Source organism: Denticeps clupeoides, chromosome 4 (genome assembly GCF_900700375.1).
Source record: "Denticeps clupeoides chromosome 4, fDenClu1.1, whole genome shotgun sequence".
NCBI classification, from domain to species: domain Eukaryota; kingdom Metazoa; phylum Chordata; class Actinopteri; order Clupeiformes; family Denticipitidae; genus Denticeps; species Denticeps clupeoides.
The window spans coordinates 32,719,660-32,740,470 of NC_041710.1; the positions used below are offsets into that span (position 1 = coordinate 32,719,660).

The 20,811-nt window shown below is 42.5% G+C and overlaps 2 protein-coding genes across 2 annotated transcripts; both read right to left on the bottom strand.

Annotated features, from left to right (window-relative positions):
- Positions 1-237: 237 nt before the first annotated feature.
- Positions 238-11,765, bottom strand: crot (carnitine O-octanoyltransferase). Its single transcript, XM_028977619.1, has 16 exons — positions 11,470-11,765; positions 9,046-9,170; positions 8,250-8,431; positions 7,249-7,373; positions 7,060-7,168; positions 6,681-6,774; positions 6,373-6,498; positions 5,314-5,415; positions 4,744-4,827; positions 4,284-4,391; positions 3,698-3,828; positions 2,497-2,620; positions 2,261-2,339; positions 1,517-1,610; positions 955-1,074; positions 238-836 (listed from the first exon to the last, which is right to left on the bottom strand). Exons 1-16 carry the CDS (start codon positions 11,582-11,584, stop codon positions 716-718), a joined length of 1,839 nt encoding a protein of 612 aa, XP_028833452.1. The 5' UTR covers positions 11,585-11,765; the 3' UTR covers positions 238-715.
- A 6,683-nt stretch (positions 11,766-18,448) lies between these two features.
- Positions 18,449-19,995, bottom strand: acbd7 (acyl-CoA binding domain containing 7). Its single transcript, XM_028977621.1, has 4 exons — positions 19,839-19,995; positions 19,651-19,768; positions 19,366-19,428; positions 18,449-19,279 (listed from the first exon to the last, which is right to left on the bottom strand). Exons 1-4 carry the CDS (start codon positions 19,848-19,850, stop codon positions 19,206-19,208), a joined length of 267 nt encoding a protein of 88 aa, XP_028833454.1. The 5' UTR covers positions 19,851-19,995; the 3' UTR covers positions 18,449-19,205.
- Between the last annotated feature and the right edge of the window lie 816 nt (positions 19,996-20,811).

Sequence of the window (20,811 nt, forward strand, 5' to 3'; positions counted from 1 at the left end):
ATTTGACTGTGGAACCCCACACATTAAAACCTGCCAGGTTAAGAGTGTGTGCATGCCATCTCTGTGTTGGCACGGGTTCCACTGGGTTCTCCTGATTCACTAAGTGAAGTAACATCTCTGAATTGTCTGTAGGTAAAGGATTTGCGAGTGAGTGGTGTTTGGGTCACGCCCTGCACCCCAGCCACAGTGACCCTAATAAGGAATAAGCAGGGAGTAAAAATGAATTTTGGCACATGCTGATGATGAAAAATAATAGAATTTATGGTAGTTTTATTTATTGTAAGAGCTCATATTTGATCTGAAAATAACTGAATTATACTAAGGAAGACATATTTTAAAAAGTATAACAGAAATAAAGCAGTAAAAAACATTCAATAGAACCGACTCAGTGCAAACATAAGTGAATCAAGTCATGTTTGATCAAATGGCAGAAAGTTCTGTGGTGTTGAGGTCTGTGTGTGTGTGTGTGTATAAGAAAAATGAGTCGGCATTTCTGGTGCTGGCTATTGCATTGATTTGTGCATAAAGCAAAAAAAAAAAAAAAGTAAATGGCAGATTATTGGAAGTTTATAGGATTTTGCATTTCTGCAGATTTAGAGCACTGACATGGAGTTAACCAGGAACTTCCTCCACTGTGCTTTCTAACCATTAAAATCCTCCCTCCAGTAGCCTCTACTGGAGAATCTGAGAAGCACATCAGCCTCGTGTGTGTGCGTCAGAGCTGAGAGAGGGTTGTCAGATGGAGCATCTGGTGAAGGGAGGAGCAGAGGTTCTGAAAAAGAGCCTCGGCATCGGTCTCTGCACAGGACTTCCATGCTGTACATGCAACCATAATCCTGTAAGAGAAACACACGTGATGCACACACCTCCATATTCTTTTCATGAAAAGAGCTAAAGCTCACATTCTTAACTCAATCAAAAGTGCGAATAAGATGGAAATCTCTTCCGACTCACCGGTCATCACGTATACGGTAGAAGCAGCCATATCCATGGTGCACCATAGGAGCAACAGCTCCCAAAACTGATGTATATCCCACCAAACTGGTGGAGAGGACAAAGTTGCCTCCTCCTCCACTGATAAAAAGACAGAGCGAGAGAGGGAGATTTCACACATTTACTCCCATATTAACTTAAAGCTTAAAAACATTTCCTCAATTTCTCTGTCTCTAGTTATGCTAATATATGTAGTGCTGGGTTCCTTAATTCTTGGCCCTTAAAATGATATCGTAATACATAATGTGATGATGGACTACAACCATGCCATCATTTCCGGGATGAATCTGCCATGAACATCCCAGGGTGATCCAGTGCTGGCCAGAGGAGGATGGGTTCCTCTTGCTGAGCCTAGCTTCCTCTCAAGCTTTCTTCCTTTTTCAGGGAGTTTTTCTTGCTACTGTCACCTTTGCCTGCTCACTCGGGGCCTTGAGCTGCTGTTCTAATGCCAGGCGCGTTGTGCCAATGTACATTTTAAAAAGCGCAGTATAAATAAAAATGACCACTACAAGCCTGTGCTCACCTTTTAGCATACAGAGGATCCGTGTAAAGCTCTGGGACAGGGAGTCCCTGCTCTTTTGCGATTAAGTACAGGCCCAGCAGGTGTCTGTCAAAGCCTGCAAGCACAAACACATGGTCTCAGGTACCAGATATGGAATCACCCCAGAACTGAAGAAGTATGCAAATTTCCTTATTAATCTGTACTAATCTTTTAAAGCAAAAAGAGAAATCCAGCATTAGTGAGCTCCCGTTGAAGGCGCTCCAGTGCTCCTCTCTATACACTGCCTCTTTGGGTCTGATTATGCACTAGATTAGAGTTCCTCAGTGCAGGCCTTGCATCATAAACAGTGGAACGTTACAGACCAGGAAAACCCACAAGGCCTGCAGTGTTGACCCACATCCTTCATGTCAACAGATTTTGATGAGTTTGTTAACTCGCTAAGCTACCGCCGCAGCCTAAAGCTGTAAATCACGGTGGCGGTAAATGATCAGTCAGTAAACACGAACGTCCGGTCTGCAGTTTCTATCCTTTCTGTATGACCCGCTGCTTGTAAATGTGCTTCAGTGGTTGGTGGTTTGTCTGTTGTAAATTAGTTTTATTAAAAATCTAGCATCTGGTAATTCTGTTTTAAACACGCTCTTTTCCTTTCTCTTAGTCTAAAACCCACAGGACACAAAGAAAGCCGGGCTTTTAAAAAACTTGTACTTGTCGGGTCTCTGCCACAGCCTGCCTGCCATTTTCAGAATGATGTGGCGCTACCCTCACCTTTGCCATTCTGTGCCTCCCCCATCAGCTTGTTGTGTTTGGTGAAGGCCTGCTGCAGCGCTGCCCTCTTCACTTCAGCCTGGAAACAAATTGACGGAGAGACTGAGTGTGATCGTGTGTGTGTGTGTGATCGTGTGTGTGTGTGGGGCTTGTGTACTGTGTATGCATCATACCAGTTTTGGGGGGTGTGTTTATATGTAGGACAGAGAATGAATGCAAATAAATAATTTCCGTACGTTGGCAGTAGGATTCAGCATTAACCTGCACCACTTCAGAGCTTCGGAGGTACAGGGTCTCATGGTCTCGGTCCGGCCATGGAAGAAATGACGTGTTGTGGCCGTTTCATAGCAGCTACCTGCCCTGGGAGAGAGGTGGGGAATTTACTGGGAAGAATGGAGTTGATGTGGCTGACCTAATGTGAGTCCATTATTCAAATGACATGCTTTCACTTCATAATCTTATTTTATACTCTTCAGTACAATTGTGATGATTTCTCAATCTAAAATGTGCCAAATATTCATAATATCTAATGTGTGAAGAGGTACCTTAGAAAAGCATGTGATAATAGTTACAGCCATACAGATTAAACATAAAGTGCTATGAACAGAATCAATACAAAAAATAAAATGTGTCATGAAGGATTTTATAGATCAATAATATATGAATACAAAATAGTTTTTAAATTGATAAATAAGTAATAATTTTTTATTTATTATTAAATAAATTCCAAAAAGTGAAAAAGAAATTAAACGTGTCATATTAAAATATTTCACTATTTTATTTATATTTAGTACTAGCCACTAAGTGACAAAATCTGATTCCAGATTTTACCATTCCCATCATACTGGGTTAATCAATCAATTTTAAATAATGTAAGACATTATATTACTTAATTACTGATGTACTTTTGGCACTCTTAGCATTAGATAATTAAAGTTCTTCTCAGTCACTAGTACAGTCAATAGTAGGAAGCCACTGCAGTTTTCATGATCATTTTGAAACCAGATTATACCTCTCTGTGTGTATTAACTTGGTTAATAAAACTCTCATACAAATGTGGCAGTAGTGGGTAAGGAAGCAAATTCTTAATCGACTTGACCTTGAACCACAAAGGTACCACTAAGGTACCCTTGATCAAGGTACCGTCCCCACACACTGCTCCCTGGGTGCTCACTATGCAGAGGACACATTTCATTGTGTCACCATGTGCTGTGTGCAGTGTATAACAATGTCAAAATCAGTGATCAATTAATTACAAAGTCCTTTATGAGTGAGCCCTGGAAAAGTAGTTCTTTAAATCAACTTCTAAAGTGGCAAATAAATGATGCAAATAAACCAAAAAAAGGGCACAATCCCATACCCTTAATTACACAGGATATAATATGACCCAGTTTGCGTGTGATCTGTAGACATCAATAGAGTACCAGGGTCTCCTACCTCCCGTGCTGCCTATAGAAAGCAAGCTGCAGTGCCATCTGCACAAAGGTGTCAGGGTGGAGTTTTCGCTTCTTAATAGCAGCTTTCCCAAAGGAGGTGAAGGCGCAGGTTACAATCTGTAAATCCTGGGACTAACACAAAAACACAGCTTAGTATCAGTTTCAAATATGGAATGCATATTATAAACCAATCCAATGTGAGAAAGACTTTTAGTCTGATTGAATAAACTGGTAGACATTTTTAGGTGCTCAGAATTGTCCATGCGTGTGATCTATAGACATCAACACCATCCCACTAAGAGAAAACACAGATGACAACCCTAACCATAACCCACACCCTAAAAAAGGAATAGAAAGGGGGGTACTAGGAAAAAAAGGGAATAATTCACAGAGGCATTTCAATGGGGACGCACACCAGACACTGTTCATCATAGGCAGAGTTTAGTCAATTATCATAGTTCTGTATGATCCATCACAGGGATATTTATAATGAAATATGTATGGTCGCATACAAGCAAAACTTTTCACAGGTAAAGTACAATTTGACGATCCTAAAATAAGGAGTGTTACATGCAACTAGTACTCACTGTTCTGTAGTACTGATCTTTTGCCAGGACAATATCTTGTTTGACTTTTTCATCCAGATTAAAAACCAGCTCTTCAGGGAAAGGTAAGTCACGTACACGGTCAGAGCCCTAAAAAAATAAAAAAATAAAACAATAACACACTTTTATCAATAATAGTATTTCCATTCTTAAACTTTGCCCAATTCACCATTGCATCAGTTACTTTATTTGATTCACTCATCTACATTCCTCCCTGCATCATCACCACAAACCCCTTGATTAAAAAAGTTCTGTTGCATGAAAATCTGTTTCAAATATTTGTGTCAGTCATCCAGGTCATGGATCCTTGATCCTTGTTTCAAATATTAAACTACACAGAATCCACAATGACTTTTCATTAAGTTATATGTTTGTGTGTTCCTGGACGGAATGTCCAGAATGGTGTCCAATAATGACCAATATGCTACTGTCAACACATTACCTTCCATGTGCCATTACTGGCCTTCAGCTTCTCGTCGACATATGAACACAGAGAGACGAGAATCATGGCATCGTAAGGAGCGTGCTGTAAAACAGATGGCACCTTGATGATACCTCACAGTACACAGTGCTAGGGCTGCACAACTGAAATATGAACGGGCAAACAGAAAACAGAACCCTGTTTTCAAAGTGCTACCCTTAACATACAATATTCAACTTATTCGCTAGTGAAAAGTCAATAACTCATGATTTAAAAAGAGAAGATATAACAAGATATAATTTCAGTAATTATACAGAAAAATTTAGCTACCCTTTTTTAAAATTATTATTTGTTTTATAAACGGTTTAAAAAGGGAGAAACAAAACACAAAGTTGCATGACTACACATTTTTCACCAAAATATGAAATACAAAACCACCCTTTATGTGCACATAATAACTTTCACAGTGGACATCACATATTGAAAATACACTCCATAATCACCAATATAACATCATTTCATTATTTTGTTCAAATTTAGGTGAATTAATGTTGGAGCAGTAATGCTTCTGTGATTGGAAAGGTAACGTACATCACAGTTGGAGCCAAAGGTTCCATCAGCGAAGCAAAGGGAGTTGTATGACTTATCACCCCACCGGATAGTGGGGTCACCAGTTAACGCCTCTTGTGTCATCTGGCAGACAAACAAAAGACAGACAATTATGAATAACAGTCATTTAGACACTGATTAAATAACTTTATAAGTTATATTTGTTGGGTAGCTTTAAATAAACCATAAATAACTGGACGGGTATAACTCCTTAACTAATCATACAACGTACTGGACTGGACTGTACTGTACTAGAGTCTGAAAGCATGTTCTTAACAAACACACAGAGACCTCACAGAAGGCAGAGAATGTGCTGGAAGCAGGAACAGCAAAAGCGTCTAAGTGACTTGGTCAAGGACTACGAGACAGAGCACATCCCAAACAGCAAGTCTTGTCAAGCACTCCTGTTATGGTCAGAATAAGGCAACTGGGTCACTGCTCACCAGTCCAGTCAGACACGGTAGCACGATGATGCTCTCAAACACACTGACTAAAATTGAAGGGGGCAGTGGTGGCCTAGCGGGTATGAAAACAGAAGGTTGCGGGTCCAAATCCCTGAATCCCACAGTCCTGACACACTGCTCCTCGGGCGCCAGTCATGGCTGCCCACCGTTCACCAATCACTCCATTTTTACTTGAGCAAGTTAATGTAAAAATAACTTTTTGCTGAAATTATTGTTGGTTTTAGTGGGGGGAGGATTTTTTTTAATGAGATATTATTACTTAACACGCAGACAGCAGGTTATGAGCTGAACAATAGGTGACTTGAAAATGTATGTAACCATACAATTCTAACATTTCAAACAATCTTGTCTGGTTATTTTCATACCAGAAAAGAAAAAGGTTAAAATATTTCCGGCAAGTGAGGAAATTAAATAAATAATTAAATTAGTTAGAGAGTAGAGCCATGGACATTGATTGGGGAGCCTTGATGATCGGTGGATTCAAACCCACAACCTTCCGGTTCTTAAACCGCTTCCTTAGCTACACTTCAAGTTACTGTGGTTCTGAAGCAACAGAGAGGGTGTGGCTGAGCAATACCGGTGTATAGTCCTCGGCTGTAGCATACGGTTTGGAGTCATCCAGTGACACCACAAACAGGCTGCTTTGGATGGTCTCCAGAATGTTCTCATTAGCTGGATCCAATGAGATCAGATACTCTCTGGCCTGAAGTACGTGAGACAAAAAAAGCATTTGGAATATTTTTGTTTTGCCAACCACAAAAAAAAGGGAATTTCAGTGATATAATGGGATGAGTTGATGAGGCAGTGTTGTGTAATGCCAGTGATTCATTGATGCAGTTCTAGTTATTTAACTGGATGGTCTGACTGAAGGTCCTGTGGTCTGACCTTTGCCCAGCGGGTCCTCTCCTCAGTGGTAAGTGCAGCCACACCCTGACCTTCGACACCCCCTTCACAGGCATGCTTTATATGAGTCAGATGTCTAGAGGAGAACACGTGTGTATGGTTGCGCTCAGCACTGTTCAAGCCACTAAGATGTCATGATTCATTATTAAAAACACAATGACAATTCACATGCAACTATAAATATGCGGGGGAATCATAGAAAATGCTACTGTCGGATAATACAAATGTATGTATACACTGGCCACAATAAAGATGATCAGAAAATTCTTCATTCTGTTGCTCCTGAAACAATCATAATATGAAAGAAAAGAATACCACAGTATTCAAAATATGATAATCACATTTTTATTTTATTTCTTACCTTAGAAGCTCAGGAGGAGTCAAGATGAGACCATCACACATTGCATCGAACGTGAAAATCCTTCCACGACACATTACCACAATATGAGTCAAACACGGACCCTCACTCTCTATGGAGGAGAAACCCACACATTAACATCCACTAAAGAATCCGCCAATTTAATAAAACCACTGTGCTGTGCGCTCGTACCAGTTTTGAAGTAGTTCAGGATCTTATCCTTTGTAATCCCAGGCACTTTGCATGTGCTGAAGAGCATCCGGAACTGATGCATGTCCAATGGCACATTCCCTGACTTATGGACAGGCAGTCGCTCTCTGAACACAAAAGATGCAAACAAATGATCTCGATTACCATATTACTTACCAGGCGAGTGCAATGAGTACAAAATGTCTGACAACACTAGTTCGATAAAAAATCTTTATGGAAATGTGTTGTAACTTCAAATGCTCTGCTATGCGGTCTATATATTCTATGAGGAACAATCCAAACCCTGGTTAGATTTTAGCACAATATGCACACTTCTAACAGTCCTTGATGCGTGACTGTAAAATGTTAACCTTGTTGTGCATCAAAGACAATCATTACTCATTGACATCAGATTTTGCAAGCCAGGAGGGCAATTGCTCTACTATGGAGAAATATAGAAGCACCTTCTGTTACTCTGTGGACAAAGAAGATGTCAGCTTGTCTGGCTCTGGATAAACTTACTAACAAGAAAAAAGGAAATGTCATCCCTGTATTCAGTTTCTGGAATCTTATGTTTGGTGAATGTGGTCTTTTATTATGTTTTGCATGTTTATTCTGTTTGTGTTGTTGGGTACGGTGGTGGTGGGGGGGTCTGTTTATTTGTAAAATGATAAAGAAAATCTTAATAAAAAAAGATTTAGGTGAAAAAAACCATGGAACACAGGGACACCACTAGACACTCCTGTCTAGCTAAAATGTGAAAAAGAAGGATGCTCCCTGCTGTTGAAGTGTATAAACTTGAAATGAGATATCAGCTACTGGGGACGCAGGTGACCGTGTATTTCTTGGTGCCGGTCCCAAGCCCAGGGAAATGGGGAGGGTTGAGTCAGACCCAATCTGTGCGGACCTCCAGGATCTGCTGTGGCAGCCCCTAACAGGAGCGGGCGGAGGAGAGAGATGAAGGCGGCAGTGGCTATAAATTCAAGGCCAGAACAGTTTCTTACGTGTGGATGAGGTGCCAGAATTGCAGGGTATGCCATACGTTCAGACTGGTTCGCTCCAGCTGTACTCCCTCACAGGGGGGCCAACAGTGCTCCAGGTACGGCGCTGGACCCCCAAAGTTCACATTCAGCTGGGAGGGCATGCGCACCTCCAGATAGGCCGTGTCCAACCACCAGTCCTCCAGCTGCAGACAACAAAGAAGCCAAAACTTACAACTAGCCACATATACAGTACAGGCCAAAAGTTGACACACCTTCTCATTCAAGATGTTTTCTTTATTTTCATTCTCACTGAAGGCATCAAAACTATGAATGAACCCATGTGGAGTTATGTACTTAACAAAAAAAGGTGAAAAAAACTGAAAACATGTTTTATATTCTAGTTTCTTTGTTCTGATTACTGCTTTGCACACTCTTGGCATTCTCTCGATGAGCTTCAAGAGGTCATCACCTGAAATGGTTTTCCAACAGTCTTGAAGGAGTTCCCAGAGGTGTTTAGCACTTGTTGGGGTCCAGCTCACCCCAAACCAGATGGGTTCAGATCCAGTGACTGTGGAGGCCAGGTCTCCACTTTTTGTTAAGTACATATAACTCCACATGTGTTTATTCATAGTTTTGATGCCTTCAGTGAGAATCTACCAACTGTAAATAGTCATGAAATTAAAGAAAACACATTGAATAAGAAGGTGTGTCCAAACTTTTAGCCTGTACTCTATATTTGCTCTGAAAAAAAAAAAAAGAGAAAAATGGGCACTGATGGGGAAATAACTGCTGGCAGGGTCCAGTGTAGCAGTGTTACCCAGTTTTGCCGGCTCTTGGCTCTTGCTATCAGTTTCTGGTGCAGATTCAGACCAATGCCCTCTCCAAAATGCTTCACAATGGCAACTGTAGCTTGAAATTCCTCTTCCGTGGAGAAGGGCTTCACTACAACATCAAGGAAAGAAGGTTAGTGATCCTTACGTATACATGTCTGCACTGTGGCTACAAAGAATATCCAGCAGAATAATCAAAACTTCATCACAGCCTCTGGCACATAATTACTAGATTTGTGACATGGGTCTTCTTCCAAAAATGCTAATTCTTACCATAATAAAAACAATCACTGTTGTGGTTCCAGTTACTGTCTGTTCAAACTAGGTGAGTTACGATGTTTTGGCTGAATTATTAATGTAATGTGATCCACACAGGTCATACAACAACAGCGTCTTGTATATCATCTCTATTATAAAGGAACTGGAGAATATTGCAATTTGTTCAATATCATAATATATGATGTTAAAATCATATCGTGACATGTATTGTATCGTGAGATCCTTGCCAGTACACACCCCCTGTTCAAACAGTGCAGTAGTATGTTCATTTATGAGCCTGTGTTTTAAAATCATCCTCAAATTGAAACACACACAGAATGGACCCGATAAGTATATTTTCCCAAGCTTTAGTCATTCCACAATTAATGGTCCAGCCACATTTTGAGTTGTATTTTTCACTGATAATTTTCTCTGTTTCATCAAGAATGTACAAGAAATATGCACACCCCCCAAAATGACAATTGTTCAAGATATGACAATATGTGGATCATCATATATTTATATATATATAAAAATATCTTTGTATGGGAGACCAGATCCTGCAAGATCTTTTTTTTTTTTTTAAATAGACATTATGTTAATTTATCCAATAAGAAATCTGTTGGGCTTCACCCCTCTTGTCACTTTATAAAAACTTTCCAAGTGGGCAGCTGAGATTTTAAGAGCTTGAAGGTGATTCTGGAAATTTGTTTATTCTAATTAGAGAATGAGCAATAACAGTTTCCAGAAGATATCACAAAAGAAAACAGCTCAAACAATCCCCAATCTAGACCCCAATAAAAATTTGAATTAAATGAACTTAAATAAAAAAAAAAAAGAAAACCGCCACTGCAGAGCTCCACCCAGACATGAACTGTATCACCCATGAACAGAAGGGAAATTTTCATTTACAGCATTTATCAGACGCCCTTATCCAGAGCGACTTACAATCAGTAGTTACAGGGACAGTCCCCCCCTGGAGCAACTTAGGGTTAAGTGTCTTGCTCAGTAAGTGGGATTTGAACCTGGGTCTTCTGGTTCATAGGCAAGTGTGTTACCCACTAGGCTACTACCACCCTTCGATTCTTAACCAGATTGAGAAAAGGACCCCAAATCGTTTTAAATGTCTTAAGGGAACCCCTAAGTGAAAGTCTTATCCCTTCCAGTTTAGCGGCTTCTTGCTTGGATGGCACCTTCTCACTCAGCTCACGGCAATGTAGAACACACCAGACTGCAGACAGTTACACCGCCATTCCTACAGTGTCCTGTTGGTGGCAGGTTTGTACCTTGGTGTTTCCTGAACATCTTAACTCATTTCCTCCTAGCTGAGGGTGACAGACTATGGGGACACCTCCCAATAACTTGTACTTATGTAGAATTGTTTGATCTGATTATATTGAAACTGCAGTTATTTAAAACTTAAAAAGCATGACGGTGCTAACATCACTCTTGTCGCATCCTCCTTCCTCCCGTGTTTAGTCACATGACTCTGTAGTGCTGAACAGACATGCAGGCTGCAGTGAGTGAGAATACGAAGGTGTGCAAATGTGTGTATGAAAGTGCTTTGCGACTGTGATACCACTCCCCCCCCCCAAAATCATATTAAAAAACTCACAAAGAAAAAACAGAACCAGGTAACTTATACGACGTTAAAAGTAATATAGTAGTTTTCACTTCACTACCTCATACAACATTCCTGAAAATGACGTCACACGGCGCTGACTGATGATGCATTCACCTCAACAGCGCAGTATTGCTATATGTGTAGCTGGTCCTGTGCTGATTTTACAATATGCCACCACTATCAGAAACATGGGCAACTGCAAATTAAATCCATGAGGCAGGGTGCGGTACTGTTGCTTGACGATGTGAGCAACGTTGGGCGCGACGACATAAACAATCGCAGAGATACTGCCGTGCATACTGGTGCATAATCCCACTGTGTTCGTTGTGCGCATGCGCAGAGACGACACGCCGACAAGTGTACACAGCAGCGAGATCCCACGAACTACCTTGACATTTTTATATTCTGTGTAACTGTTTTACGCGTTTTAGCCATTTAGAAAACTAAAATAAGCCTATAATTTCAATCGGACTGACCTATTCAGACACAGCACGTATGACCTGAAGTAGTCTGACCCACACTGTCTTACCTGCGTCCATGTATTTAATCAGCGTCCCCTCCAGCGACGGCACGGGGAGGGGCGGCAGGTTGTCCTGGAACTGAAACGTGCGTTCAGCCACGATCTCGGACGTTTGGTTGTCCATTCCGCCCGCGGCCACCAGTCACACAGAGCAGAGCCGAGCCGCCAGGACGCTGGAACACCTACACATGCACCCCTACCGACTTCCTCCACAAATCCCCGCGCTCGTCTGGAATCCGCGAATGTTGCCTGCGGAGGAGACGCTCAAGTCCTGTTACCTTTCCCCCAGTTTCCAGCAAAACAAGGCGGAGATTCCGCCGCGCATGCGCAGAACGGAGACGGACGGACTGGTTAACTGCGTTGTACGCATTGTACGTGGCCTGCTATCGCCTCACATCTCCTTCATATCACAATTCCTACCGGCGACTGCTCATTAATACTATTATTATTTAAAGCATTATAAATTAAATGAAAAAGGTTGAAGTCGAATAAGAATTTTTTTTGCAAAATATTTGGCACCAAGTCACTAAAAAGCATGAATGTCACAAGAAATTAACACATAAGCGATATAAAAGCAGAAATCTGTTCGGGTTTATGGTCGTTTATACAGTAACAGTCAGGCTAATGACAGATTTTCAGGTAGTACTGATAATAAAAAAAGGAGCAAGGGTCGCTCCCTGATTTGGAAAGGTAATTGGATGCTGTGGGAGGAGGCTTGAAGTGGCTGAGCTATCTTAGGTGGAACAGCAGTAGTGGGGCTGGGGGGTGTCTGCAGCCTGTGTTGAAGACTGCATCATGGATGAATCATACCTGTTAAAGCATTTGCCCACCTCACCTTGGTCTCGGCTTTGTCCACAGAAGGACTGCCCCCAAACATCCCAGGTAACTCAGACAAAGAGATGATGATTAACAAGCAGACCATACAGTTAAAAATGTAAGGTTAAAGCAAAATAAAATGATGCCCCTGGGAAAATTAGCAGATGTCATTCAGCACTGAGGACAACCTTTACAAAATTCTGTAAAATCTCTTCGCAGCCCAGACCAGTAAAAATATATGAGCTGTGGTTTTATGCTCACCTAGGTGGCTAGCCCTGGGAACTGCATGCCCCAACTCAAGCACAGCACTTCTAGCTGCTTGGGGAACCACTAGCTGTAACACGGACCCCTCGTTGATGACAGAGAATTCCATTTTGCAGGATGCACTCCTCTCCATCACTATCCAGCTGTGCTCCCAGTTCCTTCTCCTTAGCTTCCTGTAAAGGGGTTGCTACAGATGGATCAACTTGCGGCATGTCCTTAATATTGGGAGGCATAGGAAATCCTAAAGGCAACTCTGTTGAAACGGTGTGAAAAAATGTCTCCCTTCTTCTCTGCCTACAAGAGACCTTTTCCGAGCCCTCCCAGGCATGGCCTCCAACTCATCCTGGTAAAATGGGATCCCTGGTAATACTAGGGATCTCTTGGCACAGATTTCTTGGCCTGCCCCCTGGTGACAGAATCATGACTTTGTTGACTCTTTGGCACCCACACATCAAAAAGTACTGGGAGGTAATGGTACAACTGGTTAAGGCAATTAATCCAGAACAACAATGTTCATGAGATATGTTTGTCCACTGACTTTGATGTACATGTGCGCTGTTGAGTAGTCATGAGATTGTATCTGTGGTTTGGATAATGCTAGGTAGAACAAAGTTACTTTACTTTACTTTACTTTACTTTACTTTACTTTATTTGGCAGACGCTTTTATCCAAAGCGACTTACAATGGGAAGACACCAGCAATTCTCGTTCGATTTCTATAGAATATCAAGTATACAAACTAAGAGCCCTGATAAGGCTTAGACTTGTCATTGAAGAACATGCTCGGAGAGTGTTGGGTGCTAGACTAAGAAAAATTATAATGTATTTATACATTTTGTATTTGTTTGTTAAATGTGTATGCATGTGTATGTGTTAAATTTGTCTGTAATATTTTTGGAATAAGAGGGTTTTCACCTTCTTCTTAAAAGTGGTGATAGTCTCGGCTAGTCGTGTGGAGGAGGGTAGGTTGTTCCACCAGCCAGGGACAACAACGGAGAACAGACATGATTGGAATTGGAGACCCCGTGAAGAAGGAATTTTTAGTCTCCTTTCGTTTGCTGATCTGAGAGAGCGTGTAGGAGTGTATCTAGGTAGTAGTGTGTTGATGTAGGAGGGCGCAGTTCCATTTACAGCCCTGTAGGCAAGCATCAAGGATTTGAACTCAATGCGAGCAGCTACCGGGAGCCAGTGGAGGGAGGTAAGAAGAGGTGTAACATGGGTGTATTTTGGCTGATTGAAGATGAGGCGGGCTGCCATATTTTGGACCATCTGGAGTGGTTTTATGGTGACTGCAGAGGCTCCAGCCAGGAGAGAGTTACAGTAGTCGAGTTTGGAGATGACCATTGCCTGGACGAGGAGCTGCGTAGCCTGTTGTGAGAGAAAAGGCCGAATCTTGCGAATGTTGTAGAGAGTGAACCTGCAGGATCTGGAGATCGCAGCAACATGATGGTTCAAACTCAGTTTGTTATCTATCCAAACCCCAAGGCTTTTTGCAGATGCCGTGGGTGTTAACAATAGCGATCCAATTTGAATTGAAAGGTTTGCTGAGGAGAATTGTTGCCCGGAAAGATCAGAATCTCGGTTTTGGATAGGTTGAGTTGGAGGTGTCGCTCAGACATCCATGCCGATATGTCTGAGAGGCAGGCCGAAATTTTTGTTGCTATAGTAGCATCTTCTGGTGGGAATGACAGATAGAGCTGGGTGTCATCAGCATAGGAGTGATAAAGTTCCTGTGAACTAGTGTCTGATCACTCCTAGTGTATATCAGTGCTTTAATAGCAGTCCCATTAACCTCCACATCCACCATCATGGCAGCTTGGTCATTAAAAAGACAGTCCTGTTAAGAACGTGGCACCACACACATCAGAGTCAATTAACCCACATTTTTAGAACACATGGGTTTAATATGGCCTTCTACACCACACAGATAGCAAATGGGCTTTCTACCTGAGGGCACCAATGGCCTACCCACTGATTGTCCTTTAACACCGGGAGGTTTCCCCACACTGGCTGCTGGCTTCTGTTGAAGCTGTGGGGTGGACTTGTGACCATCTCTCAACACTCTCCAGGCCTGGTATCTCCATGGTTGCCCATTCCTCCATGCTGCGATAAAGACATTAGCCAGCCTGGCAGCCTCCATTGCAGAATCTGGGTCATGTTCACAAATCCAGACCTGTAGCTCAGGGAACATTATTCTTAAATATTGCTCCAAAATGAAATTTTCTTTAACCTTTTGGCTGCATCCATACAACTCCTTAAACCTTGCATACAGCTCCTTAGGGCTCTCCTTGGGATTTACATCTAGAGATCGGAATCTTTGCCTGTAGCTCTCAGGGTTAATGTCATATTTGGTTAGAATAGCATGTTTAACTTTATCATAATCCAAGGACTCATCCACATCCATATGTATATAAGCACTTCTTGCTTTTCCTGTTAATAATGGCATCAAGTAAACGACCCATTCTGACATCTGCCACCGGCAGGCTACATCAATGCGCTCAAATGCAATGAGAAAGCATTCAATATCATCATGATCAGTCAACTTCTCGAGTCTCAGCATGTGGTGTGAGTGGACCTGATCTGCTAGAGCTGTGACCGGATGAGTGGAGAGGCTGTGCAGGTGACTGAAAAGGAGTCTGCAGCCAGAGGATCTAGCACTGGGGATGTTCGTGCTTGTACCTCCAACTGTAACATCTGACACTGATGCTAAAACATTTTCAGCCGCTGTTCTTGTCTGGCAGCCACGTCTCCCTGCTTCTCATCTCAAGCTTCCTGCTGCATTATGTGTGCTCGCAAAATAGCTGCCGGGTTAGTCAAAGTCATCTCCTTTCCTTCACCCTCAATATCTTCCCCTCCAGGAACTCTTCTCCTTCGCCACCTGGCTTGTCCTGCATAGCTTGACTTGTGGCTCCAGCCAGCACCCTTTAGGCAGCCCTTCCAACACTCGTCATTTCCACCAGTAATAGGGAATTGATGTACAAAAAATCTGGTGCACTGAATGATCCCACCCCTGCCACCAATTGAAGGGACCAAACAGTTTCAGTTTGTCTTACTGTCGTCCAAAATGTTCTCTTCCACATGCATCTCTTTGTCTCCTCGCCATAAATGAACACGAGAACGTTTGCAGGGCTCTCACTGTCGGATGTGACAACTCACCCAGGCTTGTTCCTATTGCCTGGGTTCAACATGCATGCGACTCACGTTTATATACCTAGTTACTACACTACCTGGACTACACAACAGACTTGCAGCAACAGGACATAGTTGTTTGCAACTGCCATGTACACGTAGAGAGTGAAGAGTGGATGACTTACATCACTTCTTATTCCTCTTGTTCCCTATGACAGGTGATTGCCCACGCGACAGGCCACGCTTTGTGATGTTCACATGGTGACCGTTCATCCACTCTGGTCAGTTTCCATGATTGAGGCGGTGCACAAATCAAGCGCACTCAAGAAAAAGATGGAGCCTCCTAATGGAGACGTGACCCTCCACAACACACACACTAACCATATGCCAATATGTGGGCATCAGGGATGGTGCCAGGCCCACAGCAGTTTACCATGAAATGGATCCTTCCAACAAAACAATGACCACAACGATACAACAACAACAACAATAAAATAATTAAGCAGTGGGTTCACAACAACTCAGTGGTTCTTGCATGGCCCAGCCAGAGCCCTGACCAATTGACCATCTCTGGAGAGACCTTAAAATGGCTGTCCTACAACAATTACCATCCAAACCTACCAGAACTGGAGGAGGAATGGCAGAGGATCCCCAAATTCAGGTGTGAAAAACTTGTTGCATTTTTCCCAAAAAGACTCATGGCTGTAATAGAACAAAAGGGTGCTAAATACTGAGCAAGGGTCTGAATACTTAGGACTATGTGATATTTCAGTTTTCCTTTGGTAATAAATCTGCAAAAGTGTTAACAATTCCTTGTTTTTCTGTCAATACGGGGTGCTGTGTGTACATTAATGAGGAAACAAATTAACTTGCAATAGGCTGCAATATAAGGGCATCTGGTAAATGCTGTAAATGTAAATTAAAAATGTGGAAAAGGTGATGTACAGAGCAAACGAAAAGTATTCACAGCACATACTGTGCTGTATATTATATTGTACTGTGTTGTTTGCTAGGGGCAGTGGTGGCCTAGCGGTTATGGAAGTGGTCCCGTAATCAGAAGGTTGTGTGTGGACGCTTCTTGTGTGTGGACGCTATTTTACTTGGCCAGTACTGATTGTGAGTGGTGGTTTTATGGGCAGAATCTCTCCTGCTGGTATGGGTCTGTCTGACAGTAGAAGCTTGTGGCTCAGCAAGCATACGCCATGGTCTGCAGAGGTCCTGGGTTGCTGGTGATGTGTTGATGACCACTGTCTTACCCCACATTACCTACCCAGAACCACAATGGGCAGTTTTCATTTTTTGCTGTAGCTATTTCATTTTCCTCATGTATATATATATTTAGAACTATATTAGAAATATATTAGAATTAAATTCAAAAGGTCTCCATGTCTCTTACATCCCTTAACATGTGAATATGCAGTTCTACAGATGAACAAGAGGGAGTTCAGTGTGGGCTTGAAGCTGATTTCATTCATTTTGGAAGGGTGTGATAGAGGCAGAAGGGATTCAGTTGTGTGCAATACTAATTTCTTTCTTAAATGCAAATTTTCTTTCTATAAGGGAAAATATTTCCTCTCTAGTAATTATATGGTCAGTTATGAACTGAACTGAATCAACCCTCTGCACCCAGATCTTCTGGGATTTTAATTGAATAATTCTCTGTTTTAGGGTTTGGTGGGTTTTGTGCCTCACTGAGCTCATTCTTATTCCCCAAAACAAAGAGAACCTTTGTGTTTGGCTCTGTTGGCAGTGTGTATTAATGCGGATATGTGGAAACACACACACACACAAAACCAAAGAGTGACATCTGCAGAATTATTTTATTCATGCTTGTGTATGAATTGGACGAGCAAAAACAAAGAGCAAGTTTCATCAACCCACATAAACACTCTACATTATTGTTGTTTAAAGCAAGACCTAAAAATCCGAGAAATCTGCTGATGTACACTGTGTTCCAAATGATTATGCATATGCTGAGTCTGCTCATTTTTCTAAATAGATAATGCCACTGGCAGAGAATATGATATTTTTAATAGTCAACAATTATATTAGGTGATTTATTGATCTGAATATTATTGAACAGAACTACCAACAAGTTACAGCGTTCCATATTACTATGCAGTTTCAAAACCTTAATCTGTCCTATATTTGCTTTTCATAGATCAAGTTACATGATAACACAAAAACCCTTCTCTGATATCACCTTAGCAACTCTCATGCATTGAACTTGGAAGTCCTTGGATAATGTCTGCTCGTGTGTTGTGTGAGGATGGCAGGATTGCCTCCCAGAGCTGATGCTTGGAGGTATACTGCCACCCACCCTCATAGATCTTCCTTTTAAGGAGGTTCCATGGGCTCTCAATTGGAATGAGGGTGGCCATACCACAGGTTTGTCCTTCTTTATACCCATAGCAGCCAAAGATTTAATGGTATGTTTTGTAGCATGAGATGGTGCATTGTCTTGCATGAAAATGATCTTACTGCAGAAGGCGCGGTTTTTATACCATGGCAGGAAACGGTCAGTTAAAAACTCCACATATTTTGCAGAGGTCATTTTGACACCTTCAGGCACCCTTAAGGGTCCGACCATCTCACTTTCCATAATTCCTGCCCACAACATCACTGTGCCACCTCCTTGCTGGCCTTGCAGCCTTGTTGGGACCGTCCAGTTGGGACCGTCCATCCGGATCTAGTGTCGCACAGCATTCGTCAGTGAACAAAACCGCTTGGAAATGAGCCTTTGTGTATTGCTGGGCCCACTGGAAACGATTCTCCTTGCAAGCATTGGTTAGGGGTGGCCAAGGTACAGCTTTATGCACAACTGCAAGCCTCTGGAGTATCCGGCACCGAGAGGTTCTCGGGACTCCAGAAGCACCAGCTGCTTCAAATACCTGCTTGCTGCTTATCAGTGGCTGTTTGACAGCTGCTCTTTTAATGCGCTGCAACTGTCTGACGGAAACGCTCCTTGGTTTGCCTTTATCTGAACGAAGCCGCTTTCTCACTGAATCACGCAGAATTTTTTTACAGTACGGTGATCTCGCTTAAGCTGTTGTGAAATGTCCAATGTTTTCATTCCTTGTGCAAGGCATCGCACTATTTCATGTCTTTCATCTGCGGAAAGATCCTTGTTTTTCCCCATACTGCATGAAAACGGTGACTTGCTTAACAATGTGGAACAACCCTGGGACACTACCTTATCAAATAGGCAGGAGAAACAACACGAGCACAAACGTCCACAGGACAACGCAAAGACAAATTTATATCTAACAAAACTCCTATATGCTTAATTTTGAACACAGTGTATAACTGTGAATTGGAGCTGAAAATGAGTGCAGATTTAAAAGGGAAATCTGCTAAAAAAAAAAAATCTAGTTAGAAGATGACAGCCCGGTCGGGTGAATTACCTTGAAATTGTAATCAAGTGCAAATATTAACAGGATTGCTAAAAAATTAAGAGGAATATATATATAATATATATATATATATATTATGTCAGCAGCCCTGACTCTATAATGCCTCAGTGTTCATATTTTGTATTCACAGGCCATATTTGCTTATGATCTCCTTGGCGAGAGAGATGTAGGCGGCCATTGCTTCGTCTTTTGACATCCCTACAGGCCAGTAAAGGATTGTTAGAGCACTACAGCCACACTACTCAACACTTCCATTCATTCTCATTTTTGGAATCTGCTCGTACCCTTCCTGGAATCCCACGCCTTCCACTTGGCCTTCCCTTTCAGGTCCAGCATCCCGGGTTCATCTAATGAAGGGAAAAGGGGTGATTACTTAACAACTTGACATTGTAATATTCTGTTTGGCATCAGTAGAAACAGCCTGTCGCCTTGGCACGTGTCCTAACAAATTGGAGTCCTAGGCAAGATTATAGGTGGCGCCCCCTAGCGTCCAGGGGTGTGTCTAGACCGCGGTGGTCTCATTAATAATAATGGTGGCTTGTTCTCTTCGTATTCAGACCCACGCTTACCAGTGTGGATGTCGCCTGCGGTCGCCTGCTTGTAGAGGCCGTACAGGTCCAGCAGCTCCTGGTCGGCGGGTCGGCTCTTCACCGTCTTCACCTTCTCTGCGTGCTCCTCAAACTCCGCCTGTGCGCAAGGAGAAGACGAAGGCGTGTGACGTCACTGCCTCCCGCAGGGCGTGGCACGGGCGCGTTACCTGTAAAGTCATGGTGCTCGGCGTGGACCTCGAAGTCCTCACAGCAGCTCGCGGTGCTTCTGCTGGTCGGACGCCGGGCGCCTGCGGGGATCGGGAGGCTGCGAGGTGGAATCTGATTGGCTGGCGAGGATCTAGACGCGCTCCATGTGACGGTGGCACCATCGGAGGAAGAAAGGAAGGAGGGGATCTGCGGAATACTAATGAACGGGACAAATGAAAGCATATCGGCGATTTACTAACCTGCTATCCAATGTTAGTCATGTACAAATGCTTTATCTAATAAAGATGGTAGAGGTGGTAGTAGCCTAGTGGGTAACACACTCGCCTATGAACCAGAAGACCCGGGTTCGAATCCCACTTACTACCATTGTGTCCCTGAGCAAGACACTTAACCCTAAGTTGCTCCAGGGGGACTGTCCCTGTAAATACTGATTGTAAGTCGCTCTGGATAAGGGCATCTGATAAATGCTGTAAATGTAAAGATAAATGATGAGGTTATGGGTTTTTACTGCGACAAACGATCATGTTAGAGTCACCCTTAAACACTGACATTGTCTAATTTTCCCGAATAATTATCTGATTGCAGTCATCACACATTTATTATGTCCCACTTTCAGAACTGCGGCTCCTCATCACACTCATCATGGTGGAATGGGGTAGGATGACAGCAGAAGTGCTGGTAAAGAAACAAAAGCAGTTCTGTTCGGTGTGGATGGATTGTAGAATTAGCCCCTGTCTCGCCAGCCGCCAAATTAAACCTTCAGAATCTGGGTGTGAAGATCTCTCATGTAAGATCTGTTAGCCATTCCTGTTTCTTTCTTTTAAGAAACCTTGCTGAACTGAGGGTGCTTGTACGTGCTTTTATCACTTTGGTTTTTTGTAATGCTCTGTCCACACTGCAATGGCTGCTGGTTTCTCACCGAACATAAGATCTAGGTCATGACCTACAGAGTAACAATTCCCCTAATTACCT

Excerpts from the sequence above, each read along its gene's own strand:
- acbd7 (XM_028977621.1), bottom strand. Across the intron at positions 19,429-19,650 it reads CGCAGGCGACATCCACACTG|ATGAACCCGGGATGCTGGAC; the intron begins GTAAGCGTGGGT and ends TCCCTTCATTAG. Across the intron at positions 19,280-19,365 it reads GGCGTGGGATTCCAGGAAGG|GGATGTCAAAAGACGAAGCA; the intron begins GTACGAGCAGAT and ends ACTGGCCTGTAG.
- crot (XM_028977619.1), bottom strand. The coding sequence starts at position 11,584 with ATGGACAACCAAACGTCCGAGATCGTGGCTGAACGCACGTTTCAGTTC. Across the intron at positions 1,075-1,516 it reads GATCCTCTGTATGCTAAAAG|TGGAGGAGGAGGCAACTTTG; the intron begins GTGAGCACAGGC and ends TCTTTTTATCAG. Across the intron at positions 837-954 it reads TACCGTATACGTGATGACCG|GATTATGGTTGCATGTACAG; the intron begins GTGAGTCGGAAG and ends TTTCTCTTACAG.